Source organism: Myotis yumanensis, unplaced genomic scaffold (genome assembly GCF_028538775.1).
Source record: "Myotis yumanensis isolate MYYU_CA2020_CCGP unplaced genomic scaffold, mMyoYum1.0.hap1 SCAF_21, whole genome shotgun sequence".
Taxonomy (NCBI): domain Eukaryota; kingdom Metazoa; phylum Chordata; class Mammalia; order Chiroptera; family Vespertilionidae; genus Myotis; species Myotis yumanensis.
The window spans coordinates 16,198,152-16,225,259 of NW_027223772.1; the positions used below are offsets into that span (position 1 = coordinate 16,198,152).

The 27,108-nt window shown below is 53.4% G+C and overlaps 1 protein-coding gene across 1 annotated transcript in view; it reads right to left on the reverse strand.

Annotated features, from left to right (window-relative positions):
* Positions 1–27,108, reverse strand: part of FGD3 (FYVE, RhoGEF and PH domain containing 3) — a 46,499-nt gene that overhangs the window by 10,910 nt on the left and 8,481 nt on the right. The window contains exons 3-11 of the mRNA XM_070400866.1: positions 17,265–17,354; positions 16,460–16,596; positions 14,900–15,056; positions 11,697–11,835; positions 11,168–11,226; positions 2,856–3,002; positions 2,641–2,733; positions 1,527–1,606; positions 405–435 (exon numbers count right to left, since the gene is read on the reverse strand). Coding sequence (XP_070256967.1) covers positions 405–435; positions 1,527–1,606; positions 2,641–2,733; positions 2,856–3,002; positions 11,168–11,226; positions 11,697–11,835; positions 14,900–15,056; positions 16,460–16,596; positions 17,265–17,354 — 933 coding nt within the window. The remainder of the gene's footprint in view (positions 1–404; positions 436–1,526; positions 1,607–2,640; positions 2,734–2,855; positions 3,003–11,167; positions 11,227–11,696; positions 11,836–14,899; positions 15,057–16,459; positions 16,597–17,264; positions 17,355–27,108) is intronic.

Sequence of the window (27,108 nt, forward strand, 5' to 3'; positions counted from 1 at the left end):
AGAGGGAGAGGGAGAGAAAAACACCCATGATGAGAGAGAATCATTGGTCAGCTGCCTCCTGCCCGCCCCACACCGGGGATGGAGCCAGCAACCTGGGATGTACCCTGACCGGGAATGGAACCATGACCTCCTGGTTCATAGGTCGATGCTCAACCACGGAGCCACGCTAGCCAGCTCTTTATGTTTCTCTATTTACGGGGGGGGGGGGGGGGGGGGGGGGGGGGACAGCGGGGAGGCGCCAAGCAAGCACAATAAAAGGCTCGTGGTGTCTAAAGGTGCTTATGAACTTGGTCAGTCCACCACTTCGAGGCAGACCGGTAGGGCACGGCCTGGGGCTACTCAAGCCTTTGTTCCAACAGGAAAGGCCATACTGCTCAAGAATGAGGTGACTTTAGGAGCTTCACCTGAATCCATTCTTTCTTCTCCTCTTCCGTCCTAGGAGAAACAGAAACAGGTTTTATGACTTCAGCTTTGGATCCTGAGTAACCGCCTCCTGATTCCTCCCCACCCTGCCGCCATGCCCGAGCGCGCACTGTCTCCAAGGGCAGTTTCAGACCCAGAAGACGGCCCTGCAGGGCTCCAGGACACTGGCTAGAGGGGGTCAGGTGCAGCCAGGTGGGGTCAGGTGTGAACAGGTGGGGTCAATTGGGGCCAGATAGGGTCAGGTAGAGTCACATGGGTCAGGTGGGGTCAGGTGTGAACAGGTGGGGTCAGGTGTGAACAGGTAGGGTCAGGTGTGAACAAGTGGGGTCAGGTGTGAACAGGTGGGGTCAGGTAGAGTCACATGGGTCAGGTGGGGTCAGGTGTGAACAGGTGGGGTCAGGGATAGTCACATGGGTCACACAGGGTCAGGAGTGCTGGGGTGGGAGGTGGAGTGCAGAGGCCTCTGCAGTGGAGGTGAGGCAGTGCCTCCTGGACACAGTGGATTATCACCAAGGCCCTGGGTGGGAGGAAGGGTCTCCCACACTTTGTCACCAGTCAGAGCACAGCCTGGCACGGCCCTCCACGGTGGCGTGACAACAGCTACCGGCCCCGAAAGCAGACGTGCTGCCCTATGGCCCACAGTTCTCTGTCAGGAGCCCACCTGGCAGGCCTAGTGCACCTGCACCTCACCTGGGGCAGGTGCTGTGGCCAGACCCCATGGAGCCTGGGCCCCGCCAGAGAGCCAGTCAGTGACCATTGGGAAGCATTACGTGCTTTAGGAAAGGTGCTCTGACTGAGATGGTTTCTGATAAATTAAGTGAAAAAGGCAAGATGCAGAACAGGCTGTACAGTAACCAGCCATCTGTGTGTGAGCACAGAGACCCTGCGGGCGTGTGAGGGGTGGGAAGGGTGCCCCCTGGGGGGTGGGGAGGGGGCTTATCCTGCATGGACTCCCCTCATTCAGGTATGGCCTAAACCACAAATAAATGAATAAATAAAAACACACAGCAAGGTGGTCTGGTTTAGAAAGAGAAGCCGCCGGCTGAAATTCCCGGCCAAAGACTGAGTTCACACAGCAGCGAAGGCTGCGCAGCTGAGCCTACCGGGCACGCAGCTCCAGGGCCCGGCTCCTCCCCGTGAGGATGAACGTGGTGGCTGCTGGCGGCTTGCTGGTGTCCTGCACCTACAGGACGCGCCGAGGACAGAACGGAGCCGTCACCGAGCGGCCTGCACTCACCCTGCTCTCCCCACGGAGGCCTTCTGAGGAGGCTCCCTCGGTCCCACCGGCAGGTCTGCGGAGGGCGAGCCAGGACCTCCCCCCACCAGCCCGCCTGCCCCGCGCCCTGGACCGGCTGAGCCCGTCCCCACCAAGGAACCCGCAGCAGGAGGAGAGCGGGAGGGTGCCCACGCCTGCAGGAGTGCCTGGCTCCGGGCGGCCCTCAGCGTGACCCGCAGACCAGGGCCCGCGCTCGGGGCAGGGCCGGGCTGCTCAGGGGCCGCACAGGGGCCTCCCGACGTAGCCCCAGGCGGAGGACCGCTGCTCTAACACACCCAGTGGATCGCACACACTGATTTTCTTTTCTTTTTTTACAGGGAAACACTAGAAAACTAGTTTCTTCTAACTATGGTCATTAGTTAGTCATTACTTTGAATGGTATTTCTTAAACCTGGATTCAGAGAATTTCAAAGTAAGAAGAATTTTTTTGTATCACTAGGGCAAAACTTCCCTTTCTAGAATGGGTCAAATACTTGGATTTGGCCATTATGTTTGAGCTCCTATCGATCCACAGCCTTGCGCTGCCGCCCCGGCTCAGGCGCAGGCCCTGGAGCCTCTCGGGGCCCGGAGGTGGGGCAGGAGACGGGAGCATGGACGGGTCAGGCACCCACCTCGACTTCGCCTGTGGTGCTGTCAGGGGGCCCTGAGCACTGACCGCACAGGGGCCAGGGGCCAGCCCAGGTCCTGGGCCCTCCTTCAGCTGTGAGCGCGAGCCCCACAGGACCTACCCTGGCAGGTGGGCCAAGCAGAGGGACGGGATCCTGCCCACAGGCCCAGGACGCCAGGCCCAGGCAGCTCGGCGGCAGCCCTGCTGTGCCTGGGTCACGGACAGAGCAGAGGCTGCAGAAGTGGGCCAGTGCTGGCTGCACAGCGGGGACCAGAGCCGTGTCCCCAAGCCTGCTCTGTGCCTCCCAGGGAGGGGGAGGCGGGGGCTTACCCACCTGGAGGTCGGAAATGTCCATCTTTTCCCGGACACTGAACTTCTGGCCCAGGAGCCGCGGTTTGGGCACGCAGTAGAGAACCATGCTGTTGAACTTCCACAGGGACAGCAGGGTGAGGGGCAGGCTGCTGCCAGGGGCCCTCAGAGAAGGCTGGGCAGGGGCAGGGTTGGCGAGCGGGGTGGGGGGGGCGGGACGGGGAGGGGGGCAGGGCTCACCAGGAAGAGGTGGCGGTCCTGGGCGGCGCCCGTCTTGGCCGACAGCTTCTGGATGTGGCCCTCCTTGATCAGCTCGTTGGCCGGGTTGACCACAGCCTCCTCCCCGCCCAGCTGCTCGTACACTTCCAGGAGCTTGTGCATTTTCTCCTGCAGGACACAAGCCAGGCGGCTGTGCGGCCCTCGGCGAGGCTCGGGACCTCTCAGGCCTTGCTTCCCACTCCACGAGCCCGAGAGCCCAGACCGCTGTCCGTCTGCCGCTCCTCTCCCTCTGGCCCACGACTGGCTGGTGGCAACATGACCAACCAGTGCCCCAGGGGTGCGATGGGAGAGTCGGCGACTGTGGCCCCAGCTCTGAGCCAAGAGGCCCTGGGCCTGACCTGTCACTCCCACGGGGCCTGAGCCAGGAGTGAGGGGCCCTGACCTGTCACTCCCACGGGGCTGAGCCAGGAGTGAGAGGGAGTGCAGTAGAGGCAGCAGCACCCGAGGGACCCTGGCCCACACACTGCAGCAGCCTCTGCCCTCGAGCCTGAGTCATCTCAGCCTGCAAACTTCAGGAGCAGACTGGTTGGCCAGCCCTTGTGCTTTTGGTACAGAAACAGATGGTACATGTGGGTGTGGGGACAAGAAGGGAACTGGCATTGAGAGCGAGGAGGACCAGGAGGGTAGGGCTGAAGGGCTTTGTATGGACCGGGGGCTGGGTGTGCACCTGGGGGTACTGGGGGCTGGGTGTGCACCTGGGGGTACTGGGGGCTGGGTGCGCACCTGGGGGTACTGGGGGCTGGGTGTGCACCTGGGGGTACTGGGGGCTGGGTGCGCACCTGGGGGTACTGGGGGCTGGGTGTGCACCTGGGGGTACTGGGGGCTGGGTGCGCACCTGGGGGTACTGGGGGCTGGGTATGCACCTGGGGGTACTGGGTGCGCACCTGGGGGTACTGGGGGCTGGGTGCGCACCTGGGGGTACTGGGGGCTGGGTATGCACCTGGGGGTACTGGGGGCTGGGTGCGCACCTGGGGTACTGGGGGCTGGGTATGCACCTGGGGGTACTGGGTGCGCACCTGGGGGTACTGGGGGCTGGGTGTGCACCTGGGGGTACTGGGGGCTGGGTGCGCACCTGGGGTACTGGGGGCTGGGTATGCACCTGGGGGTACTGGGTGCGCACCTGGGGGTACTGGGGGCTGGGTGCGCACCTGGGGGTACTGGGGGCTGGGTATGCACCTGGGGGTACTGGGTGCGCACCTGGGGGTACTGGGGGCTGGGTGCGCACCTGGGGGTACTGGGGGCTGGGTGTGCACCTGGGTGTTCTGGGTGTGCACCTGGGGGTACTGGGGGCTGGGTGTGCACCTGGGGTACTGGGGGCTGGGTGTGCACCTGGGGGTACTGGGTGCGCACCTGGGGGTACTGGGGGCTGGGTGTGCACCTGGGGTACTGGGGGCTGGGTGTGCACCTGGGGGTACTGGGTGCGCACCTGGGGGCTGGGTGTGCACCTGGGGGTACTTGGGGGCTGGGTGTGCACCTGGGGGTACTGGGGGCTGGGTGTGCACCTGGGGGGTACTGGGGGCTGGGTGTGCACCTGGGGTACTGGGGGCTGGGTGTGCACCTGGGGTGCGCCGATGGGCTGGGCAGATACCTGGCATGTGGGAGAGCTGGTCTGCACTTGGGAGGCAGTTGCAGGCCAGGAGGGTTCTGAACAAAGAATGACAACATAGGTGGCCCTGGGAAATCTCTGAGTGGAGAGGGTGGGTCAGAGGCCAGGGGGCTGACTGGTGGCTTGGGGAGGCGCGGGGAGTCTGTGGGCCGAGGCTGAGGGTAGGTGGGGAGGGGTGAAAGCATGAGGAGCCCAGTGAGCACACACCGATCATTCCCTAGCGCCACCCCTGGGAGCTCACTGGGCCTCCACCGCAGCCTCCCGCTGCTCACACCTGGTGGGAGGAGGCCTCCCTGGACTTGGGGAGAGAAATGCCATGCAGCAGGTATGCCACAGGTGGGACGGAGGCCACCCAAAGGGGAGGGCTTGTCCACCCCCCTCCGAGACGTAGGCCCTGGAAGCTGCCCGCTGTCCACAGTCCAGGTGGCTCACGCCCAGGCCATTCTGCAGAGCAGCTTCCCCCTTCCCTAGACTCAGTTTTGGGTAGGAAAAGGGGGGTTAGATTTTTAAAAGCCCCAGAGTAAAGTATGGCCTGTTGATGGTTGTCATGGGCACCCTCCAGGGACCTGGCCCCAGACCCAGACCTGGGAGCAGAGGGGAATGAGGATGCAGGAAGTAGACCACACACAGAGCTGTCCCAACCCAAGCCGCCCACCCTCAATCTCACCTTTGAGAAAACTGGGATTTAAAAAGGTATTTCACTTTCTTTTTTCTCTCAAAAAGCAACAGTGCCCTGCAGAATAGTATTGACTGTAAACTAACTGAAAGAACAGGCACAGCGGCTGTGCGTGCAGCCAGGTCTCGGGGTGGAAGACAGGCACGGGGCGGGTGGGGACGCAGCCGCCGGAAGCGCAGTTGCAGGCCAAATGGGACAGAGCCGTGAGTCCCAGGGTCGGCGAGGGCTCCACCCCCGCGAGCCCGTTACACAGAGGTGCTCGCTCAGCAAGGCTGCATGTGGAGGAAAGGTCACCCTGGGGGCAGAGCCCAGGCCGGGGTTGGAGCCTGAGAGGAGACCCCAGGGCACTGGTTGCTCCCTCGGCCGGGAGGACACAGTGCAGAGGCAGCTGCTGGGAGCCAGGCCGAGCCCTGGCACCTGGATCTGGGCCTCCAGAGTGCGAGACGTGTGCTGTGTGAGCGGCCCCGTCTGTGGGTTTGTCACAGCACCTGACCTGGCCGGCAGGTGAGTGGACGAGTGAGTGAATGGAAGTGAGGGAACCCTGGAGCTAGTCCTGTGCCCGGTCCTGTACTCCTTCCCACAGTGATTTAGCCCCCGAACAGCCCCGTGAGACAGGTCTGCCAGTGACTGTTTTATAGACTAAGGTACGGAGCGCTGAACACCTACCAATGATCACCGAGCTCATACGGGCAGGCCTGTCTAGTGCTCAGCAGGGCCCGGTCTGCCCTGAGGGACATGTGGGAGCGTGTGCATGCCGATGAAACCGCCTGGGGACAGGTGTGTGTGTGTGTGTGTGTGTGTGTGTGTGCTCACTGATGGAGCCCACCTGGGGACAGGTGTGTGTGTGTGTGTGTGTGTGTGTGCGCTCACTGATGGAGCCCACCTGGGGACAAGTGTGTGTGTGTGTGTGTGTGCTCACTGATGGAGCCCACCTAGGGACAGGTGTGTGTGTGTGTGTGTGCTCACTGATTGAGCCCACCTAGGGACAGGTGTGTGTGTGTGTGTGTGTGTGTGTGCGCTCACTGATGGAGCCCACCTGGGGACAGGTGTGTGTGTGCGCGTGTGTGTGTGTGTGTGTGCGCTCACTGATGGAGACCACCTGGGGACAGGTGTGTGTGCGCATGTGTGTGTGTGTGTGTGCGCTCACTAATGGAGCCCACCTGGGGACAAGTGTGTGCGTGTGTGTGTGTGTGTGTGCTCACTGATGGAGCCCACCTGGGGACAGGTGTGTGTGTGTGTGTGTGTGTGTGTGTGCGCTCACTGATGGAGCCCACCTGGGGACAAGTGTGTGTGTGTGTGTGTGTGTGCTCACTGATGGAGCCCACCTGGGGACAGGTGTGTGTGTGTGTGTGTGCTCACTGATGGAGCCCACCTGGGGATAGGTGTGTGTGCGTGTGTGTGTGTGTGCTCACTGATGGAGCCCACCTGGGGACAGGTGTGTGTGTGTGTGTGTGCTCACTGATGGAGCCCACCTAGGGACAGGTGTGTGTGTGTGTGTGTGTGTGTGCGCGCTCACTGATGGAGCCCACCTGGGGACAGGTGTGTGTGTGCGTGTGTGTGTGTGTGTGTGTGCGCTCACTGATGGAGACCACCTGGGGACAGGTGTGTGTGCGCATGTGTGTGTGTGTGTGTGTGTGTGCTCACTGATGGAGCCCACCTGCGGACAAGTGGGTGTATGCGTGTGTGTGTGTGTGTGTGTGCTCACTGATGGAGCACACCTGGGGACAAGTGTGCGTGCGTGTGTGTGTGTGTGTGTGTGCGCTCACTGATGGAGCCCACCTGCGGACAAGAGGGTGTATGCGTGTGTGTGTGTGTGTGTGTGCTCACTGATGGAGCCCACCTGGGGACAGGTGTGTGTGTGTGTGTGTGTGTGTGCTCACTGATGGAGCCCACCTGGGGACAGGTGTGTGTGTGTGTGTGTGTGCGCTCACTGATGGAGCCCACCTGGGGACAGGTGTGTGTGCGTGTGTGTGTGTGTGCGCTCACTGATGGAGCCCACCTGGGGACAAGTGGGTGTATGCGTGTGTGTGTGTGTGTGTGTGCTCACTGATGGAGCCCACCTGGGGACAGGTGTGTGTGTGTGTGTGTGTGTGTGTGTGCTCACTGATGGAGCCCACCTGGGGACAAGTGTGCATGTGTGTGTGTGTGTGTGTGTGTGCTCACTGATGGAGCCCACCTGGGGACAGGTGTGTGTGTGTGTGTGTGTGTGTGTGCGCTCACTGATGGAGCCCACCTGGGGACAAGTGTGTGTGTGTGTGTGCTCACTGATGGAGCCCACCTAGGGACAGGTGTGTGTGTGTGTGTGTGTGCGTGCGCTCACTGATGGAGCCCACCTGGGGACAGGTGTGTGTGTGTGTGTGTGCTCACTGATGGAGCCCACCTAGGGACAGGTGTGTGTGTGTGTGTGTGTGCGCGCTCACTGATGGAGCCCACCTGGGGACAGGTGTGTGTGTGCGTGTGTGTGTGTGTGTGTGTGCGCTCACTGATGGAGACCACCTGCGGACAGGTGTGTGTGCGCATGTGTGTGTGTGTGTGTGTGCGCTCACTAATGGAGCCCACCTGGGGACTAGTGTGTGCGTGTGTGTGTGTGTGTGTGTGCTCACTGATGGAGCCCACCTGCGGACAAGTGGGTGTATGCGTGTGTGTGTGTGTGTGTGTGTGTGCGCGCTCACTGATGGAGCCCACCTGCGGACAAGTGGGTGTATGCGTGTGTGTGTGTGTGTGTGCTCACTGATTGAGCCCACCTGGGGACAGGTGTGTGTGTGTGTGTGTGTGTGTGTGTGCGCGCTCACTTATGGAGCCCACCTGGGGACAAGTGTGTGTGTGTGTGTGTGTGCTCACTGATGGAGCCCACCAGGGGACAGGTGTGTGTGTGTGTGTGTGCTCACTGATGGAGCCCACCTGGGGATAGGTGTGTGCGCGTGTGTGTGTGTGTGCTCACTGATGGAGCCCACCTGGGGACAGGTGCGTGTGTGTGTGTGTGTGTGTGTGTGCTCACTGATGGAGCCCAGCTAGGGACAGGTGTGTGTGTGTGTGTGTGTGTGTGCTCACTGATTGAGCCCACCTAGGGACAGGTGTGTGTGTGTGTGTGTGTGTGCGCGCTCACTGATGGAGCCCACCTGGGGACAGGTGTGTGTGCGCGTGTGTGTGTGTGTGTGTGTGCGCTCACTGATGGAGACCACCTGGGGACAGGTGTGTGTGCGCATGTGTGTGTGTGTGTGTGTGCGCTCACTAATGGAGCCCACCTGGGGACAAGTGTGTGCGTGTGTGTGTGTGTGTGTGTGCGCTCACTGATGGAGCCCACCTGCGGACAAGTGGGTGTATGCGTGTGTGTGTGTGTGTGTGTGCTCACTGATGGAGCACACCTGGGGACAAGTGTGCGTGTGTGTGTGTGTGTGTGCGCTCACTGATGGAGCCCACCGGCGGACAAGTGGGTGTATGCGTGTGTGTGTGTGTGTGTGTGCTCACTTATGGAGCCCACCTGGGGACAGGTGTGTGTGTGTGTGTGTGTGTGTGTGCTCACTGATGGAGCCCACCTGGAGACAGGTGTGTGTGTGTGTGTGTGTGTGCGCTCACTGATGGAGCCCACCTGGGGACAGGTGTGTGTGCGTGTGTGTGTGTGCGCTCACTGATGGAGCCCACCTGTGGACAAGTGGGTGTATGCGTGTGTGTGTGTGTGTGTGTGCTCACTGATGGAGCCCACCTGGGGACAGGTATGTGTGTGTGTGTGTGTGTGTGTGCTCACTGATGGAGCCCACCTGGGGACAAGTGTGTGTGTGTGTGTGTGTGCTCACTGATGGAGCCCACCTGGGGACAGGTGTGTGTGTGTGTGTGTGTGTGTGCTCACTGATGGAGCCCACCTGGGGACAAGTGGGTGTATGCGTGTGTGTGTGTGTGTGTGTGTGTGCTCACTGATGGAGCCCACCTGGGGACAGGTGTGTGTGTGTGTGTGTGTGTGTGCTCACTGATGGAGCCCACCTGGGGACAGGTGTGTGTGTGTGTGTGTGTGCTCACTGATGGAGCCCACCTGGGGACAAGTGGGTGTGTGTGTGTGCTCACTGATGGAGCCCACCTGGGGACAAGTGTGTGTGTGTGTGTGTGTGTGCTCACTGATGGAGCCCACCTGGGGACAAGTGTGAATGTGTGTGTGTGTGTGTGTGTGTGCGCTCACTGATGGAGCCCACCTGGGGACAAGTGTGTGTGTGTGTGTGTGTGCTCACTGATGGAGCCCACCTGGGGACAGGTGTGTGTGTGTGTGTGTGTGTGTGCTCACTGATGGAGCCCACCTGGGGACAAGTGTGCATGTGTGTGTGTGTGTGTGTGTGTGTGCTCACTGATGGAGCCCACCTGGGGACGTGTGTGTGTGTGTGTGTGTGTGTGCTCACTGATGGAGCCCACCTGGGGACAAGTGTGTGCATGTGTGTGCGTGTGTGTGTGTGCTCACTGATGGAGCCCACCTGGGGACAAGTGTGTGTGTGTGTGTGTGTGTGCTCACTGATGGAGCCCACCTGGGGACAGGTGTGTGTGTGTGTGTGTGTGTGTGTGCTCACTGATGGAGCCCACCTGGAGACAGGTGTGTGTGTGTGTGTGTGTGTGCGCTCACTGATGGAGCCCACCTGGGGACAGGTGTGTGTGCGTGTGTGTGTGTGTGCGCTCACTGATGGAGCCCACCTGGGGACAAGTGGGTGTATGCGTGTGTGTGTGTGTGTGTGTGCTCACTGATGGAGCCCACCTGGGGACAGGTGTGTGTGTGTGTGTGTGTGTGTGTGTGTGCTCACTGATGGAGCCCACCTGGGGACAAGTGTGTGTGTGTGTGTGTGCTCACTGATGGAGCCCACCTGGGGACAGGTGTGTGTGTGTGTGTGTGTGTGTGCTCACTGATGGAGCCCACCTGGGGACAGGTGTGTGTGTGTGTGTGTGTGTGTGCTCACTGATGGAGCCCACCTGGGGACAAGTGGGTGTGTGTGTGTGCTCACTGATGGAGCCCACCTGGGGACAAGTGTGTGTGTGTGTGTGTGTGTGCTCACTGATGGAGCCCACCTGGGGACAAGTGTGAATGTGTGTGTGTGTGTGTGTGTGTGCGCTCACTGATGGAGCCCACCTGGGGACAAGTGTGTGTGTGTGTGTGTGTGCTCACTGATGGAGCCCACCTGGGGACAGGTGTGTGTGTGTGTGTGTGTGTGTGCTCACTGATGGAGCCCACCTGGGGACAAGTGTGCGTGTGTGTGTGTGTGTGTGTGTGTGCTCACTGATGGAGCCCACCTGGGGACAAGTGTGTGTGTGTGTGTGTGTGTGCTCACTGATGGAGCCCACCTGGGGACAAGTGTGTGCATGTGTGTGTGTGTGTGTGTGCTCACTGATGGAGCCCACCTGGGGACAAGTGTGTGTGTGTGTGTGTGTGTGTGTGTGCTCACTGATGGAGCCCACCTGGGGACAAGTGTGTGTGTGTGTGTGTGTGTGTGTGTGCGCTCACTGATGGAGCCCACCTGGGGACAGGTGTGTGTGTGTGTGTGTGCGCTCACTGATGGAGCCCACCTGGGGACAAGTGTGTGCGTGTGTGTGTGTGTGTGTGTGTGCGTGCTCACTGATGGAGCCCACCTGGGGACAGGTGTGTGTGTGCGTGTGTGTGTGTGTGTGCGTGTGTGCTCACTGATGGAGCCCACCTGGGGACAGGTGTGTGTGCGCATGTGTGCATGTGCGTGTGTGTGCTCACTGATGGAGCCCACCTGGGGACAAGTGGATGTGTGTGTGTGTGTGTGTGCTCACTGATGGAGCCCACCTGGGGACAAGTGTGTGCGTGTGTGTGTGTGTGTGTGTGCGCTCACTGATGGAGCCCACCTGGGGACAGGTGTGTGTGTGTGTGTGTGTGCGCTCACTGATGGAGCCCACCTGGGGACAGGTGTGTGTGCTCGCTGGTGGCACTGCCCCCCCCACTTCTCCCTGCCTCACGCTGAGGGGCCCTCACACCCTCCGGGGACCCCTCTCGCTCACCGTTTTCCGGATGGCAGCGTTGGAGTGGCTGGCGGCTGTGGAGATGAGCTCCAAGGACTCTGCAGGAGGAAGCGTGGCTCAGGGCACCAGCGGCTCCACACCCCCCGGACCCACGAGGCTGGAGACCCGCCCTTCCCTGCCTGTCCCACGGGTGGGGCTGCTCTAGAGGCCCTACTCGTTGGGAGGCAGGGATGCAGCCCTGCAGACAGACCTGGCTTGCTGGGCCTGGGGGGCTCGCACCTCATTCCCATGGGTGCGCCCTGCCCTGTGTTGTGTGCCGGCCATTGTGCTCAGGCCAGGAGTGACCCCGGCCCCCAGCGAGGCCCTCCCTGAGGCCCAGGCACTTAGCGCCTCCCAGGACCCTGTCTCCCCCACACTGTGCACAGCAGGGGCCTCCTCCGTCTCCAAGACCCTCGGTCGCCTCCCAAATGTTCCGGGGCACTTGGAGCTCTCTCCCTCCCAGTCTGTCTGTGTCCCTGTGGCTGTCTCTCCCCGCCGCCCGGGACCCGTGGCCTCGGGGCTTGCTCACTCTCCGCGTCCCGCCGGTCCGGGGCGTCTGCCGGGAGCCACTTCAGATAGTCCTTGAGCAGCAACTCGTAGCGGGGGACCCTCTGCACGGGCTCCAGCATGTGGTGTTGCAGCGTCAGGCTCCCGCACACGTCCTGCTTCTGTGGGACAGAGGGCACCACGTGGGGCAGGGAGCCCCCACCGCCTCCAGGAGCTGCCCGAGGCCTGGGGAGGTGGAGCAGTGGCGCCACCGGGCCTCTGCACCTGCGCCCTGGGGAAGATCTCAACAGAGGGACAGAGACCCCACCTTCCCTCATGAGTGCCGTCCCCACCACATTCACCTGGGCCTGACTGAGCCCCCCCCCCCCCCCCCCCCCGCTGCCCCAGGAAGTCAGGAGCTTCCCCACCGCCTGAGGGAAGCCCTGGGTCCTGCCTGGCCTCCTACCCATGGACGGACGCTGTGTGGGTGGGACGAGGTGCTCCCAGGCTCCCCCTCTCTTTCCTCAACACAACCCTCCCTCTGGCCCTCAGCACCTCCTCCAGACCAACCACAAGTGTGAGCGCTGTCCTCTGGCTGTCCCGGGCACCTGCACTCCGCCCGACCCCCCCCCCACCCCCCCCCCACCCACCCCCCCCCGCTACCCGCCCCCGCGCACGTGGAAAGGAGCTTGGAGGCCGGCACCCTGGGGGGCTGGCAGCACCTGGATTGCAGGAGCACCCCAGCAGTGGGCAGTTGGAGATTGTCCCCTGGGCAGGACAGGGTGCTCATGGCGTGGAGAACCCGCGGACAAACCCCGATGGAGAGACAGTGCGCACACGCGGCTGCCGTCTCCTGCAGAAGTGACAGGGCCGAGGCCGAGGCGGAGACGGAGACGGAGACATGGTAGCAAAGGCGACCGTGGTCCCGGCCTGGCATGTGGGCCAGAGAATGAAGCACACGGACAACAGGTGATGTCTGCAGGGGCTGGGGGACAGCATGGCTGCGCCGCGGCCGGCGAGCAGGGCACGCCGTGCTCACACACAGTGGCTACACAGCTGCTACTTAGTCTAAAGGTTCAAAACTAATGACCCCGTGTGTGCGGTTGGAAAGACTGTAAAGTAAACAAGACAAAATGTGAAGTTCCCTCTTTTTGCAACCTTCTTGTAAAGATGTGAAATTATTTCAAAATAAAAGTCCCAAAAATTTAGACTATGCTTTGGATGGAACCAAGGGACCCTCCAAAGGCCCCATCCCTGGTTTGTCCACGGGTTCTCAGCTGGGGGGCTCCCTGTGCCCAGGCCTCCAGAACACCCCAGCCTCACCCACGAAGGCACCACGCCACAGGGCCTGGGGCGGGTGGCCTCTGATGGCCGCAGACCATGCTGCTCTGGGAGGGAACCCCCACCGCGCACCACCCAGGGCCCAGGACTGTCCAGGGTGTGGGGATGCAGTGTCCAGCTCGGCTGGGACCTGGATCATGTCTGCCTGTGACAACACATTGGTCATCCCGCCCCCGAGGCTGCAGACCCAGGACCTGGCCTGCGGGGTGAGCTGCCCAGCCAGCAGGGCGCCCTCGGCATCGCCCAGGGCCCGGCCACCACAGCCCGGAGTCTAGAGGCGGCGTGGCCTGGCCTTAGTGGGGAGCTGCACCAGATGGAACCCCATGCTGCCTTTTCTTCTCTACTTCCTCAGGATAACCAATCAGATACCAACTGCCCAATGCAAATTAGACAGATTTCAACTTCCTCAATTATAGCTTTATTATTATTATTATTATTATTATTATTAAGAAGAAGAAGAAGAAGAGATGTAGGAAGAGAAAAAAAACTAACAAACACAGGCATCTGGGCTGTGAAGGCAGTGGAGCCCCGGGAGTTTGGGTCTGTGAGGCTGGGGGTGAACCCACAGCTCTTCTGGCAACTACGATGCTGCGGGACAGTGGTCAGCCGGCCAGTGACCGCTGGGAGGCCACGCAGGCACACAGGGAAGGAAAGCGTGCTGTGATTTGTGTCCCAGGAAGTGGGGTTTGTTCGCCGTCTGTTGGCCTCGACAGGTGCAGAGCCACGGCACTCACACCACCTAGACCTCCATCTTTGGGGTGCCCTGCTTGGGCCAACCCCAACCCGCCCTGCCACAGGGTGACTGGACCTACAGCCCCTGGCAGCACGAGACCCTCGGGGCTGTGGGTCAGCCCCAGGCACAGCTCAGAAACCTCCGTGGGGAAAGCTGGGAGCACCCAGACATAGTGAGGGGAGGGGGGCAGGGGTGGGTGGAAGGGAGAAGGAAGGAGTTGGGGTCCGAGCATCCTCTCTGGATGCTGAGGGACACGGGACGATCGGGGACTCCACACTGGGAAGTCACGCTGACAGAGGGTCTGGGAAATGCAGAAAGCTGTGGAAGAGCCAGGCCAGGCCCGGGTCTGGTCTCCAAGTCCTTGCAGGAAGGGTCTCTGGGCCCATTAACCCTCCAGGACATACTAAAGCATGTGTGTGTGTGTGTGTGTGTGTGTGCGCGCGCGCGCGCTAGTGATGTTAGGGTAAGCAGCTAACTATTCACAAAAATAAAACTAGATTCTTACCTCATCCCACAGTCCACCGGGAAATTGTTCTGAAATAGCTTGTTTTAACTTTTAAAATGAAGCCATACATTGGAAGAAAACAATTTCTATAACGTTGGGAGGTGAGAAATCCATTTATAAGCATTACTTTAAAGACTTTTAAAAGCATTACTTTATTTTAAAAAATTGGCAAATATGGCTAATTAAAAACCAAAACTTTTGTATAGAAAACATCAAAAAGCTAAAAAGTTTTAAAAAATCAATAGGAAAAAATCATTTGTAACACATATGACAGATGGCAGTTAACATTCTTAACATAGAAACCTCATGAATCCACAAAAAAAAGGCGACACAGCAGGAGACAACAGCAGCCAGATGCGAGCAGACTTTGCAGGAGAGGAAACGCTTAGAAGCACCTTCCTAACTGCCTGGCTAGCCGCCGAGGCCCCCAGCCCCGGGCTCAGGTCTGTCCACAGCAGCCGGACACAGCACAGATCGCACACCTCTCTGAGCCACGGTGTCCCCACGGGGGACATAAGAAGGATGATTTGTCTCTGGGAGTTAGTCTGTGAATCAAAGTGTCCACAGTGCATCTGGACACATCCTGCCATGGCCCCGAGTCCTCCACGTGGAGACCAGCCCCCCCCCCCCCCCCCCCCCCCCGGCCCCCAGGGATCCCAGGCCCTACCTGGATGCTGTGCACCACGTCCCGGAACAGGGGCGAGCGCTGGGTCCAGGCGCTCACCAGCTCCACCGCCCGGTCAAAGTTCTTGACGTACTCGCCGTACATCTTGAGGAACGGGGCCAGCTTCTGCAGGATGTCCCCGAACCGAGGGTTCACGTCCCTTTGTGGGGGGTGAGATCATCAGAGAAACCACTTGGTGAGGGGTCAGGTGAGAGGGACTTCATGGGGGGCGGGGGGGTGGGGGACGGCGTCGGCCTGACCCCCTCTGTGTGGCAGGAAGCAAACTGTCGCCATCCAGAGCCTCCGTCTCCTTCCCCGACTCACAGGGAAGAGAAAATAGCAGATGCCGGATGGCAAACGCAGGTGCCTGAACCGTCACCAGGGCAGGCACAGAGCCGCGCTCACACCCAGGGCGGGAGCCACTGTCATGACGGCCACGGCATCAAAGAGAAGCAAGGAACCCCACTGCACCCTTCCCAGGAGCAAAGCTGAGCATGGACGACGCGGGCACTGCGCACCCCTGACCATGACTGGGCCAGGGATTTAGAAATAAGCCGCAAAAAGCATAAACGTAAATTAATATTCTTTGATCTTAGAACTGTGGGGGAATTGATCCTAAATAAATCATCGAAAAGAAGGAAAAGGGCACACAGACAAAACCAACCACTGCGGCCTCACCGGAAATGTGCCCGGGGGTTCAGGCAAGGCCCAGCCGGGCAGGAGGCCTCAGGCGCTGCCCCCTGCACTGCTATCGCCCAGCAGCCGCGGGCACCGTGCGGACGGCCTCTCCCGGGCCTGGAGGAGAAAACCCCTTTCTCGCCAGAAGGACGTGTCAGCCAGCCCAGCCCTGAGCTTGAGCCCAAAGGCCTGGGCGCCTGCTCCTTAAGTGCAGCCTGTCCCTCTGAAGATTGACATAGTGACCCAGTGTCCGGCTGGTCCTGGTGGGGGGAGCCCGGGCCTGGCTGCAGCCAGAGGGGCCAGGACTCTGGCTCCGAGGGCCAGCAAAGGGCAGCAGCGGGAGGCCACAGACCAAAGCAGAACAGCAGAAAGCCTGGCTGATGGCGGGGAGGGGCCATGAGGGGACCGGTGGGGAGGGCTGGTGGCGCTGTGCCGGGATGTTTTGTCATTATGACTTGCAGCCGTGCTGAGAATGAACAGAAGCGGCAGAGGGAAAGGCCCTGCCCCAGAGGAGGACCCAAGGTGTACACTGAGGGGAAACCCAATATTTTAAGGCAAAGGTGGAGTGTCCCTAAGAGGAAAAGGCTCGGTTTGCTGGCTGCTGGGGTGCTTGCAGATGTCTAACCCCACTTAATCCCATGAAGCCCTAAGCAGGTCCCTTTCAAATGAAAAAGCTAAGGCTGGGAGACACTAGCAGCTGTGGGTCGCTGAGGTCAGAGCTGGGAAGCAGGTCCAAGTGCCTCCTGGCTTTTTAAGACATAAAAACTCCAGATTTAGAAGCCACTTGGCAAAGAGAATTAAGAAACAACAGCACCATGACACAATCACCAGGACAGTCAACTGTCAGCAGTGCAGAGCCAAGCTCCCCGGAGAGGCCACACTCACCACTCCTCTGTGATCCTTGTCTGCAGCTCGGGCAGGAGGAACTGCCCGTGGAAGCGGTAGATGGAGGAGATGTTAGAGAAGACGCCTGTGGTGACTTCCAGAGGGACCCCTGCTTCTGTCAGCTGGGTGCAGAAGACCTGGGCACACAATGGTCACTGAGGGTGGTCACGTGGTGCCGTCACGCTTCTTCTGTGGGTGTGGGTGCCCAGGAGAGGCTGTGACGCCTCTCCTTTCCCTAATAAACCTCCCATTTCAGCAAAGTGGCTCCAATAACCTTTGGGTCTTACAGCAAGCTTCCTTATGGCTAAGGACGGGGATGAGGCAGATGGGGACAGACCATCCTTCCTCCATCTACCTTCATGGGAAATGGAAGGTCCCAATTTCCTTTCTCCACTTGTGAGCTCCAAACAGAGGCAACACCTGTAACACTCTGTGCTTCCTTTGGAGCTACTGCCTGAGCTCATAAATCCCATGTTGTCACATGGACAGAGAAAGTGCCACCCACAGACCCCACTGTTTATTCAGAAAGATGTCCAGAGACCGCTCACATGCTCATATAATGTGACTGCCAGGAATAAGGAGTAAAAACCCACAAGGGGACCAGGCAAGACCTTTGCCCCACAGCCACAAGCTCTAAAAGTGAGAAGTGTAAGTTTCTGGAGGGTACTTAAATTTGTCTGAGTTGTAGTATAGTCATTTGTATTCCAAATATATGGCCTAGCCAATGTTAAGATGGGGAGTTTGCCTGTGAAACTGCCCAGAAACTATGAACGTAGACAAAGGCATGCCCCAGCCAGAAGGCTACCTGGTCTAGCAGGTGCAGCCGCCTCACGTAGGTCTCCTCGGTGTGCAGGAGCTCCTGGGCGATGTGGAGCAGCTCCTGGGACCTGGAGCGCTGGGGAGAGAAGAGCCAGAGATGAGCTGCGGAAGGTGAGCCTTGGAGAGAAGATCTGACAAGGGCCGCTCTGCACCAGGGAAGACTAGGGGTGCTGTGAGGCCAGAGGAGGCTTCTGGGATTGGAAGATGCAGAAGATTAACAAGGACATAGAAACTATAAAAAAGAGGAATTTAATATCAGATTTTATCAGGCAGAAGATTCAGCAAACTTGAAGATAGGTCATTTGAAATCATCAAGTCACAGGAGCAAAGAGAAAAAAGAATGAATAAAAACAAAGAGAACCTAAGGAACTTATGGAACACTAACAGAAAGACTAATATATTCATGATGAAAGTCCTAACAGGAGAACAGAGCTCATTTGAGGAAATAATGGCTGAAAACTCCCTAAATCTGAGTAAAGAAACGGACATAAAAATTTGAGAAGCTCAAGAAACTTCAACTAGGTTATATCTAAAATGAATGAGCCCTGGCCAGGTGGTACAATTGGCTGGAGCATCGTCCCGTACACCAAAAAGGTTGCAGGTTTGATCCTCTGTCAGGGTGTGTACGGGAGGCAACTGATCAATGTTTCTCTCTCACATTGCTATTTCTCTCTCTCTTCCTCTCTCTCATTTCCTCTCCTCTAAAACATATAGTTGGGTGAGGATTAAAAAACTAAAACAAAAGAACCACACTGAGATCCATTATCTATATACATAAAAAGCCAATGACTGGAACGCCAGAATGACCTGAATGACTGGTCACTATGACGCCCACTGTGGCCAGCAAACTGGCCCGATCAGGGGGTGGGGCCGGCCGGCCAACCTCCTACAGCCCCTCCCCCCAGCCGGCCCCACCCCCAATGGGCCCCCACCACCCCGATCGGCCCGTGGACCATCCCCCCAGCCAGCTCTGCCCCCAAGTGGCCACCCCCCACACCAATCAGGGGTGGGGCTGGCCGGCCAAGCTCCCACTGCCACTCCCCTGGCCACTGGCCCCCAATTGGCCCCACCACCCCATTCTGGGGTGGGGCTGGCTGGCCCACCGCCCACAGCCCCTCCCCACGGCCGGCCCTGCCCCCAATCGGCCCCCCCACCCCATTGGCCAATCGCCCGTGGCCCTTCCCCCCAGCTGGCCCAACCCTGATTGTGTCCCGATTGGGGCAGGCTGGCTGGCCAACCTCCCACCAGCTCCTCCTCCCCACAGGCCCATCCCCGGTCTGCCCTGATTGGGGCCAGGCTGGCCAGATCCCACCCATGCACAAATTCATGCACTGGGCCTCTAGTCTATATATATATATAAACCTAAGCAGCCGTTACAACTGGACGACTGGCCGGTAGCTATGACACGCACTGACCACCAGGAGGCAGATACTCAATGCAGAAGCTGACTCCTGGTGGTCAGTGCACTCCCACAGCCAACCTCCTACAGCCGGCCAACCTCCCGCAGTCCCTCCCCCTAGCCGGCCAGCCCTGATTGGCCCCAATCACTGGCCAGAGCGAGAGACCCTACCCATGCACGAATTTTTGCACTGGGCCTCTAGTAATAATAATAAAAGAATGAGATGATATACTTAATATGCTAAGAGAAAAAAAAACTGTCAACCAAGACTACTGTATTCAGGAAAGCTGCCTTAAAATGAAGAAATTATGACCTTCCCAAATAAACTAAAGATGAAGAGTTCATTACCACTAGAGCTGCTCTACAAGAAATGTTTAACGGAGTCCTTGAAATTGTGAAGATGGTAGAGAGCAACATAAGCTGTACAAAAATATAAGGTTCTCAGTAAAGGTAATGCATGGATAAATATAGTAACATGCACTGTTGTAATTTTGGTACATAAAATTTAAATGATAAGAATATTTTAAAACTATAAACATTTATTAATGAGTATACAATGTATAAATATGTAATTTCTGACATCAATAACTGAGTGGGGAAGAAGGAGAGCTGTAAAGGAGTAGAATTTTTATATGCAATTCAAGTTATCAGTTCAAAATGAAATGTATAACTTTAATATATTTTATATAATTGCAATAGTAACCATAAAGAAAATAGCTATAAAATGTATACAAAAAGAAATGAGAAGAAATCAAAGCACATAAGGACAAAATTCAGTGAAACAAAGGAAGGCAGTGAGAGGGGGACAAAAAGCAACCATAAGTCCTTTCTTATCAGTAATTACTTGAAAATGGATTATACTCCTAAATCAAAAGACATGAATTGGCTGAATGGATTGAAAAAATAGCAACCAGGAAGGATTGAAAATGGCGACGGAGTAAGTAGATGCTGCATGGACACGCTCCAGGACCAAACTGGAATTACAACTAAAATACAGAAAAACTTTCTGAATAATCAACTGGAGACTTGCTGGAGAGAACCCTGATAACTGAGGACCAAAAGTGGAGACCCCATAGAGACTGAAAATTGCTATCCAGGCAGTGTTGCTGGGGGCGGGGGGGGGGGGGGGGTAGGGGGACTGGGAGGGGGGCGGGGGGGACAGCTGACCCATCCTATTGAAAAACACCTTGCCCTATGGTGTGGAGGTGCTGAGTCCCATTAAGAGACTAAGAATAACAATTAGCCTCCAGGCAGAAGCAATCACCCAACCCTGTTAAGAAACAAACTCTCTTCACACCTGTGGACAATTGATGGCAGGCTAGTCAAGACTAAATCCAATCAGTCTGCAAACATAAGTGGACACTGGAAGCTTTGAGTCTTTGCCTGATCTAATTAGTCAGAAAGCATTTGACACTGCCCTGCACTGGAGATTGAGAGGCGTATTAGATCTACCTATTACATAGTCATAAACCCAAACAGGCAGCCAAAAGGAGGATACAAAGAAACAACCCCCAAATGAAATAACAAGAGAATTCTCCACAAGACAAGATAAATGAAACATAGATAAGAAATTTATCTGATGCAGAGTTCAGAATAATGATGGTAAAGATGCTCAACAGCATGAGAAAAGATATAGTAACTATGAAAACACAAATAAAGAATGACATAGCACAAATAAAGAACAAATTGGAAGGAATACACAGCAGATTAGGGGAAGCTGAGGATAGGACCAGTAAAATAGAAGACAGAGTTGAAAAAATCATTTAGAGAACCAAAAAGAAAAAATAATTAAAAAACAGGAGGACAGCCTGAGCCCGTTTGGCTCAGTGGACAAAACAGCCTCTGGACCAAAAGGTCCCAGGTTCAATTCCAGTCAAGGGCATGTAACTCAGTTGCAGGCTCCTCCCCGGCCTGGGCTCTGGCTGGGGCTCATGCAGGAGGCAACTAATCAATGTGCTTCTCTCACATCAATATTGCTGTCTTTCCCTCTCTCTTACACTCTCTCTAAAAATCAATGGAAAATATCCTCTGGTGAGGATTAAACAAACAAACAAACAAACAGGAGGACAGCTTAAGGGAGCTGTGGGACAATGTGAAATGTAACAATATTCACATAGCAGGTGTGCCAGAAGAGGCAGAAAGGGAAAAGGGGATAGAGAACATGTTTGATGAAATAATGGCAGAAAACTTCCCTCACCTGGTGAAGGAAAAAGTCACACAAATTAGGGCAGCACAGAGAGTCCCAAGCAGGAAGAACCCAAAGAGGCCCATACCCAGTCACATGGTAATTAAAATGCCAAAAATTGAAGACAAAGAGAGTATCTTAAAGGCAGTAAGAGAAAAGCAAACTGTTACCAACAAAGGAGCTCCCATAAGGCTGACACCTGATTTCTCATCAGAAACTCTATAGGCCAGAAGGGAATGGCACGAAGGGCTCAAGATAATGAAAAGCAAAAATCTGAAACCAAAATTACTATATCTATCAAGGCTATCATTCAAAATAGATGGTGATAAAGAGCTTCCCAGACAAAAAAGGCTAAAAGCGTACATCACTACCAAGCCAGCATTACAAGATGTGCTAAAGGGACTGCTGTAATGAGAAGAAGAAACCTAGACATACAGAATTAAAATGGCAATAAGTAAGTACTTATCAATAATAACCTTAAATGTAAATGGATTAAATTCTCCAATCAAAAGGCATAGGGTAGTTGAATGGCTATAAAAACATGACCATGTCTACAAGAGATCCACCTTAGAACAAAAGACTGACACAGAATGAGAGTGAAGGGATGAGAAAAAATTCTCCATGCAAATGGAAAAGAAAAAAAAGCTGGGGTAGCAATATTCATATCCAACAAAATAGACTTCAAAATGAAGTCCATCACAAGAGACAACAAAAGTCACTACATAATACTAAAGGGATCAATCCAACAGGAGGATATAACCTTGGTAAACATATATGCACCCAAAATAGGAGTACCTAAATATATAAAAAACTTCTAGAGGACGTTAAGGGAGAGATCAACAACAATACAGTCATAGTAGGGGACGTTAACACCCCACTGACTCCACTGGATAGATCTTCCAGACAAAAACTTAACAAGGAAACAGGGTCCTTAAAGGACACACTGGATCAGGAGGATTTAACTGACATTTATAGGGCTTTTCACCCCAAAGCTGCAGAATACACATTCTTCTCAAGTGCACATGGGTCATTCACAAAGATAGACCACATGTTAGGACACAAAACAAGTCTCTACAAGTTCAAGAAGACTGAAATCATATCAAGTATCTTCTCAGATCACAGTGGAATCAAGTTAGAAACCAACCACAGTAAAAACACCCAGAAACATTCAAACACATGGAGGCTAATAGCATGTTATTAAACAATGAATCAGTTACTTATGAGATCAAGAAAGAAATTAGAAACTTCCTGGAAACAAATGAACACGCAACCAACAAAAACATCTGGGACACAGAAAAAGCAGTCCTGAGAGGGAAGTACATAGCATTACAGGCATACTTAAAAAAACCAAGAAAAATTAACAATAAACTATTTAACCCTACTACTTAAAGAGCAGAAAGAGAACAACAAGAAAAGTAGAAGAAAGAAAACATTCAAATATTCAAAAAAGAACTAACACCAATCCTTCTCAAATTATTCCAAAAACTCCAAGAGGATGGAACGCTTCCAAGCTCTTTTTACAAGGCCAGCATTATCCTAATTCCAAAACTAAATAAAGACACTACAAAAAAAGAGAAGTACAGGCCAATATCCCTGATGAACATAGATGCTAAAATTCTCAACAAAATGCTAGCAAATCGCATCCAGCAATATATTAAAAAGATCATAGAACATGATCGAGTGGGATTTATTCCAGGGATGCAAGGATGGTACAATATTCACAAATCAATAAACGTGATACATCACATAAACAAATTGAAAGACAAAAACCACATGATCATATCAATAGACACAGAAAAAGCATTCAACAAAATCCAACACCCATTTTTTTAATAAAAACTCTCAGCAAAGTGGGAATACAGGGGATATATCGCAACATGATAAAGGCTATATATGACAAACCTACAGTGCACAGCCTACTCAACAGGCAAAAACTAAAACCATTTCCCCTAAGAACAGGAACAAGACAGAGATGTCTCATTCAACATAGTACTGGAAGTCCTAGCCACAGCGATCAGACAAGAAGAAGAAATAAAAGGCATCCAGATTGGAAAGTAGAAAGTAAAACTCTCATTATTCGCAGATGGCATGATATTATACATAGAAAACCCTAAAGACTCCACCAAAAAAAACTACTACATTTAATAAATGAATTTGGCAATGTAGCAGGATACAAAATCAACACCCAAAAATGAATGGCTTTTTTATACACCAATAATGAATTCTCAGAAAGAGAAACTAAATAAACAATCCCATTTTCCATTGCAACAAAAAAATTAAGATACTTAGGTAAAAGACATTCTCAAAAAACTACAGGACGTTGGGGGAAAAAAGAGATAGAAGGAGATATAAACAAGTGGAAGAATATTCTGTGTTCATGGATTGGTAGAATCAACATCATTAAAATGTCCATACTACCTAAGGCAATCTATAGATTCAATGCAATCCCTATTAAAATACCAACAGTATATTTCACAGATCTAGAACAAATCCTCCAAAAATTTATATGGAACCAAAAAAGACCCCAAATAGCCACAGCAACCTTGAGAAAGAAGAACAAAATTGGAGGGATCACAATGCCAGATATTAAGTTATACTACAAAGCCACCGTAATAAAAACAGCCTGGTACTGGCACAAGAACAGGCATATAGATCAATGGAATAGAACAGAGAACCCAGAAATCTACCCAAGTCATTATGCTCAATTAATATTTGACAAAGGAGGCAAGAGTATACAATGGAATCAAGACAGTCTCTTCAATAAATGGTGTTGGAATAATTGGACAGATACATGCAAAAAAATGAAACTAGACCACCAACTTATACCAGATACAAAAATAAACTAAAAATGGATAAAAGACTTAAATGTAAGTTGTGAAACCATAAAAATCCTGGAAGAAACCATAGGCAGCAAAATCTCAAACATCTTTTGTAGCAATATGTTTACAGATACATCTCCTAGGGCAGCGGTCACCAACCTTTCGGCCTCACAGACCGCCAGTGGTCCACGGACCACCGGTTGGTGACCACTGTTTTAGGAAAAAAGAAACTAAGGAGAAAATAAATAAATGGGACTACATCAAAATAAAAGGCTTCTGCACAGCAAAAGAAACCATCAACAAAACAAAAAGGGAGCCCACTAAATAGAAGAATATATTTGGCAATGATACAGCTGTTAAAGGGTTAATATCCAAAATATATAAGGAACTTATACAACTGAACAATCCAATTAAAAAATGGGCAAAGAACCTAAATAGACACTTCTCCAAAGCGGACATACAAACAGCCAAGAGACATATGAAAAAATGCTCAAAGTCACTGAACATCAGAGAGATGCAAACTAAAACAACAATGAGGTACCATCTCACACCTGTCAGAATGGCTATCTTCAACAAATCAACAAATGTCAAGTGCTGGCGAGGATGTGGAGAAAAGGGAACCCTAGTGCACTGCTGGCGGGAATGCAGACTGGTGCAGCCACTGTGGAGAACAGTATGGAGTTTCCTCAAAAAGTTAAATATGAAATTGCCATTTGACCCAGTGACCCCACTTCTAGGAATATATCCTAAGAAACCAGAAACACCAATCAGAAAGGATATATGCACCCCTATGTTCATAGCAGCACAGTTTACCATAGCTAAGATCTGGAAACAGCCCAAGTGCCCATCAGTAGATGAGTGGATAAAAAGCTGTGGTACATCTATACCATGGAATACTATGCAGCAGTAAAAAAGAAGGATCTCTTACCCGTTGAGACAGCATGGAGGCACCTGGAGAGTATCATGCTAAGTGAAATAGGTCAGTCAGAGAAAGACAAGTATCACATGATTCCACTCATATGTGGAATCTAATGAACAAAATAAAGATGAACAGAGTGGATCCACAGACATGGAAGCATGGAACAGAGTGCAGGATCTCAGAGGGAAGGCAGGTAGGGTGGGGGGTGGGAGGTAATCAACCAAAGAGCTTGTATGCATATATGCATAACCTATGGACACAGACAATAGGGTGGTGAGGGCCTGGGGCAGGGTGGGAGTGGGCTGGAGGTGGTCAATGGTGAAAAAAAGGGGACATATGTTATATTTTCAACAATAAAGATTTAAATATATGTAGGTATATATAAACAATAAAATGGCAATCCTATATAATAAAAGGCTAATATGCAAGTTGTCCCCTCGACCAGCCTGCCAACAGCCCGTGGCCCTTCCCCCCGGCCCACCCAGCCCGATCAGCCCTGAGGTGGGCTGGCTGGACGCCCCCTGGTCATGTATTCGTGCACCAGGCCTCTAGTTCCAAATCACTGTGGATGGTGTTAGAAGGGTATGATATTTATAAGGATGATCATTTAATAAATTTTATGTCTAATCACTGGGGTGTAAACATGAAACTAATATAATATTGTATGTCAACTGTAATTGAAAAAAAAATAAAAATAATGAATTTTAAAAATAAAATATCTTTGTTAATCACAATAGAATAAAATGAAATCAACAGCCCTGGCTGATGTGGATCAGTGGTTAGAGTGTTGGCCCACCACAGGGTCACATGTTCGATTCCCAGTAAAGGGCACATTCCTGGGTTGTAGTTCGAACCCCAGTCCCATTCGGGGTACATGTGGGAGGCAACCAATCAATGTTCTCTCTCACATCAATGTCTCTCTTTCTCTCTCTCTCTCTCTCCCTCCCTCCCTCCTTTCCACTCTCTCTAAACAGTCAATGGAAAAAATATCCTCAGGTGAGGATTAACAAACAAAAAGTGACAAAGGAGACAAGGAAGTACCTTGAGGAAAGTGGGAGTGAGCACAGCGTCCCCCGTGTGGACGGCCGCCGAGCCGCTTAGAGCTGCAAGTGCACACGGGAAGAAGGAGAGGTCTCAGCCAACAGCCCGCCCAACACCTCACGAAGCTGGAAGAACGAGAACGAAACCCAAAGCAGCTCCAAAGGAGAGGACAGTAGAGATTAGAGTATAAGTGAAACAGAATAGAAAAACTATGACACAGATCAACACATTTAAGAGTTGTTTTTTTGAAAAGAATCAATTAAATTGACAAACCCTTAGTTAAATTAATTAAGAAGAAAAGAGAAGACTCAAATAACTAATACCAGAAATTGAAAGAGAAAACATGACAATTGATGCCACAGAAATAAAACGGACTATAAGAGAATACTATGAATAATTGGATACCGTAGAAGAAATGGATAAATTCTTTGAAACACAAAACCTACCAAGACTGAATCACAAAGAAACTGAAAATCTGAACAGACCAGTAATGAGTAAAGAGATTGAATAAGCAATTAGAGACTTTCCAACAGAAAAAACCCAAGTGGCTTCACTGGAGAATTAATAACACTGGAGAACCATTTGTCTCAGATACTTCCAAAAAGTTGAAGAGATACGTCCAAGTTTATTCTGTAAGACAAGCACTACCCTTATACCAAAGCCAGACAAAGATGTCACGAGAAAAGAAAACTACCCGTCATTATCAGACAGGATCGGGCGCGTTCAGGGTGGTATGGCCGTAGACGGTCATTATCCCTGATGAATATTGATGCAAAAATCCTCAACAAAATGTTAGCAAATTATACTCAGTAGCATATTAAAAGGATCAGCCTGGCCAGTGTGGCTCAATGGTTGACTGTCAACCCATGAACCAGGAGATCACGGTTTGATTCCTGGTTAGGGAACATGCCCAGGTTGTGGGCTCGATCACCAGTGTGGGGCGGGCAGGAGGCAGCCGATTGATGATTCTCTCATTGTTGATGTTTCTATCCCTCTTTTTCTCTCCCTTCCTCTCTGAAATCAGTAAAAACATGTTTTTTAAAAAAATAAAAAATTAAAGGATCATCTACCATGACCAAGTGGAATTTATTTCTGGAATACAAGAATGGTTCACTAGATGAAAGTCAATCAATGTAATACAGAATGAAGGGAAAATTGATACAGAAAAATCATTTGACAAGATGCAATATCCTTTTGTGACAAGAACAATCAACAAATTAGGACTAGAAGAAGGAAACTCATTCCACATAATACAGGCCAATCTGACATGGATGTACACCTGGGTGGCCCCCCATGCCAGCACCCCTTCGTCCCCGCTGGGTGGGAACTGGAGGCACAGGGTCCCGGCCCCTGGTCCAGGCTCCCGCCCTGAGGGTTGGGCCCGTGTGCAATAAATGGGCCGACGTGCGACAAATCAGAATCCCATGATGAAGAACGTAGACCCGTTCCCCGCGAGGCCATGTAACA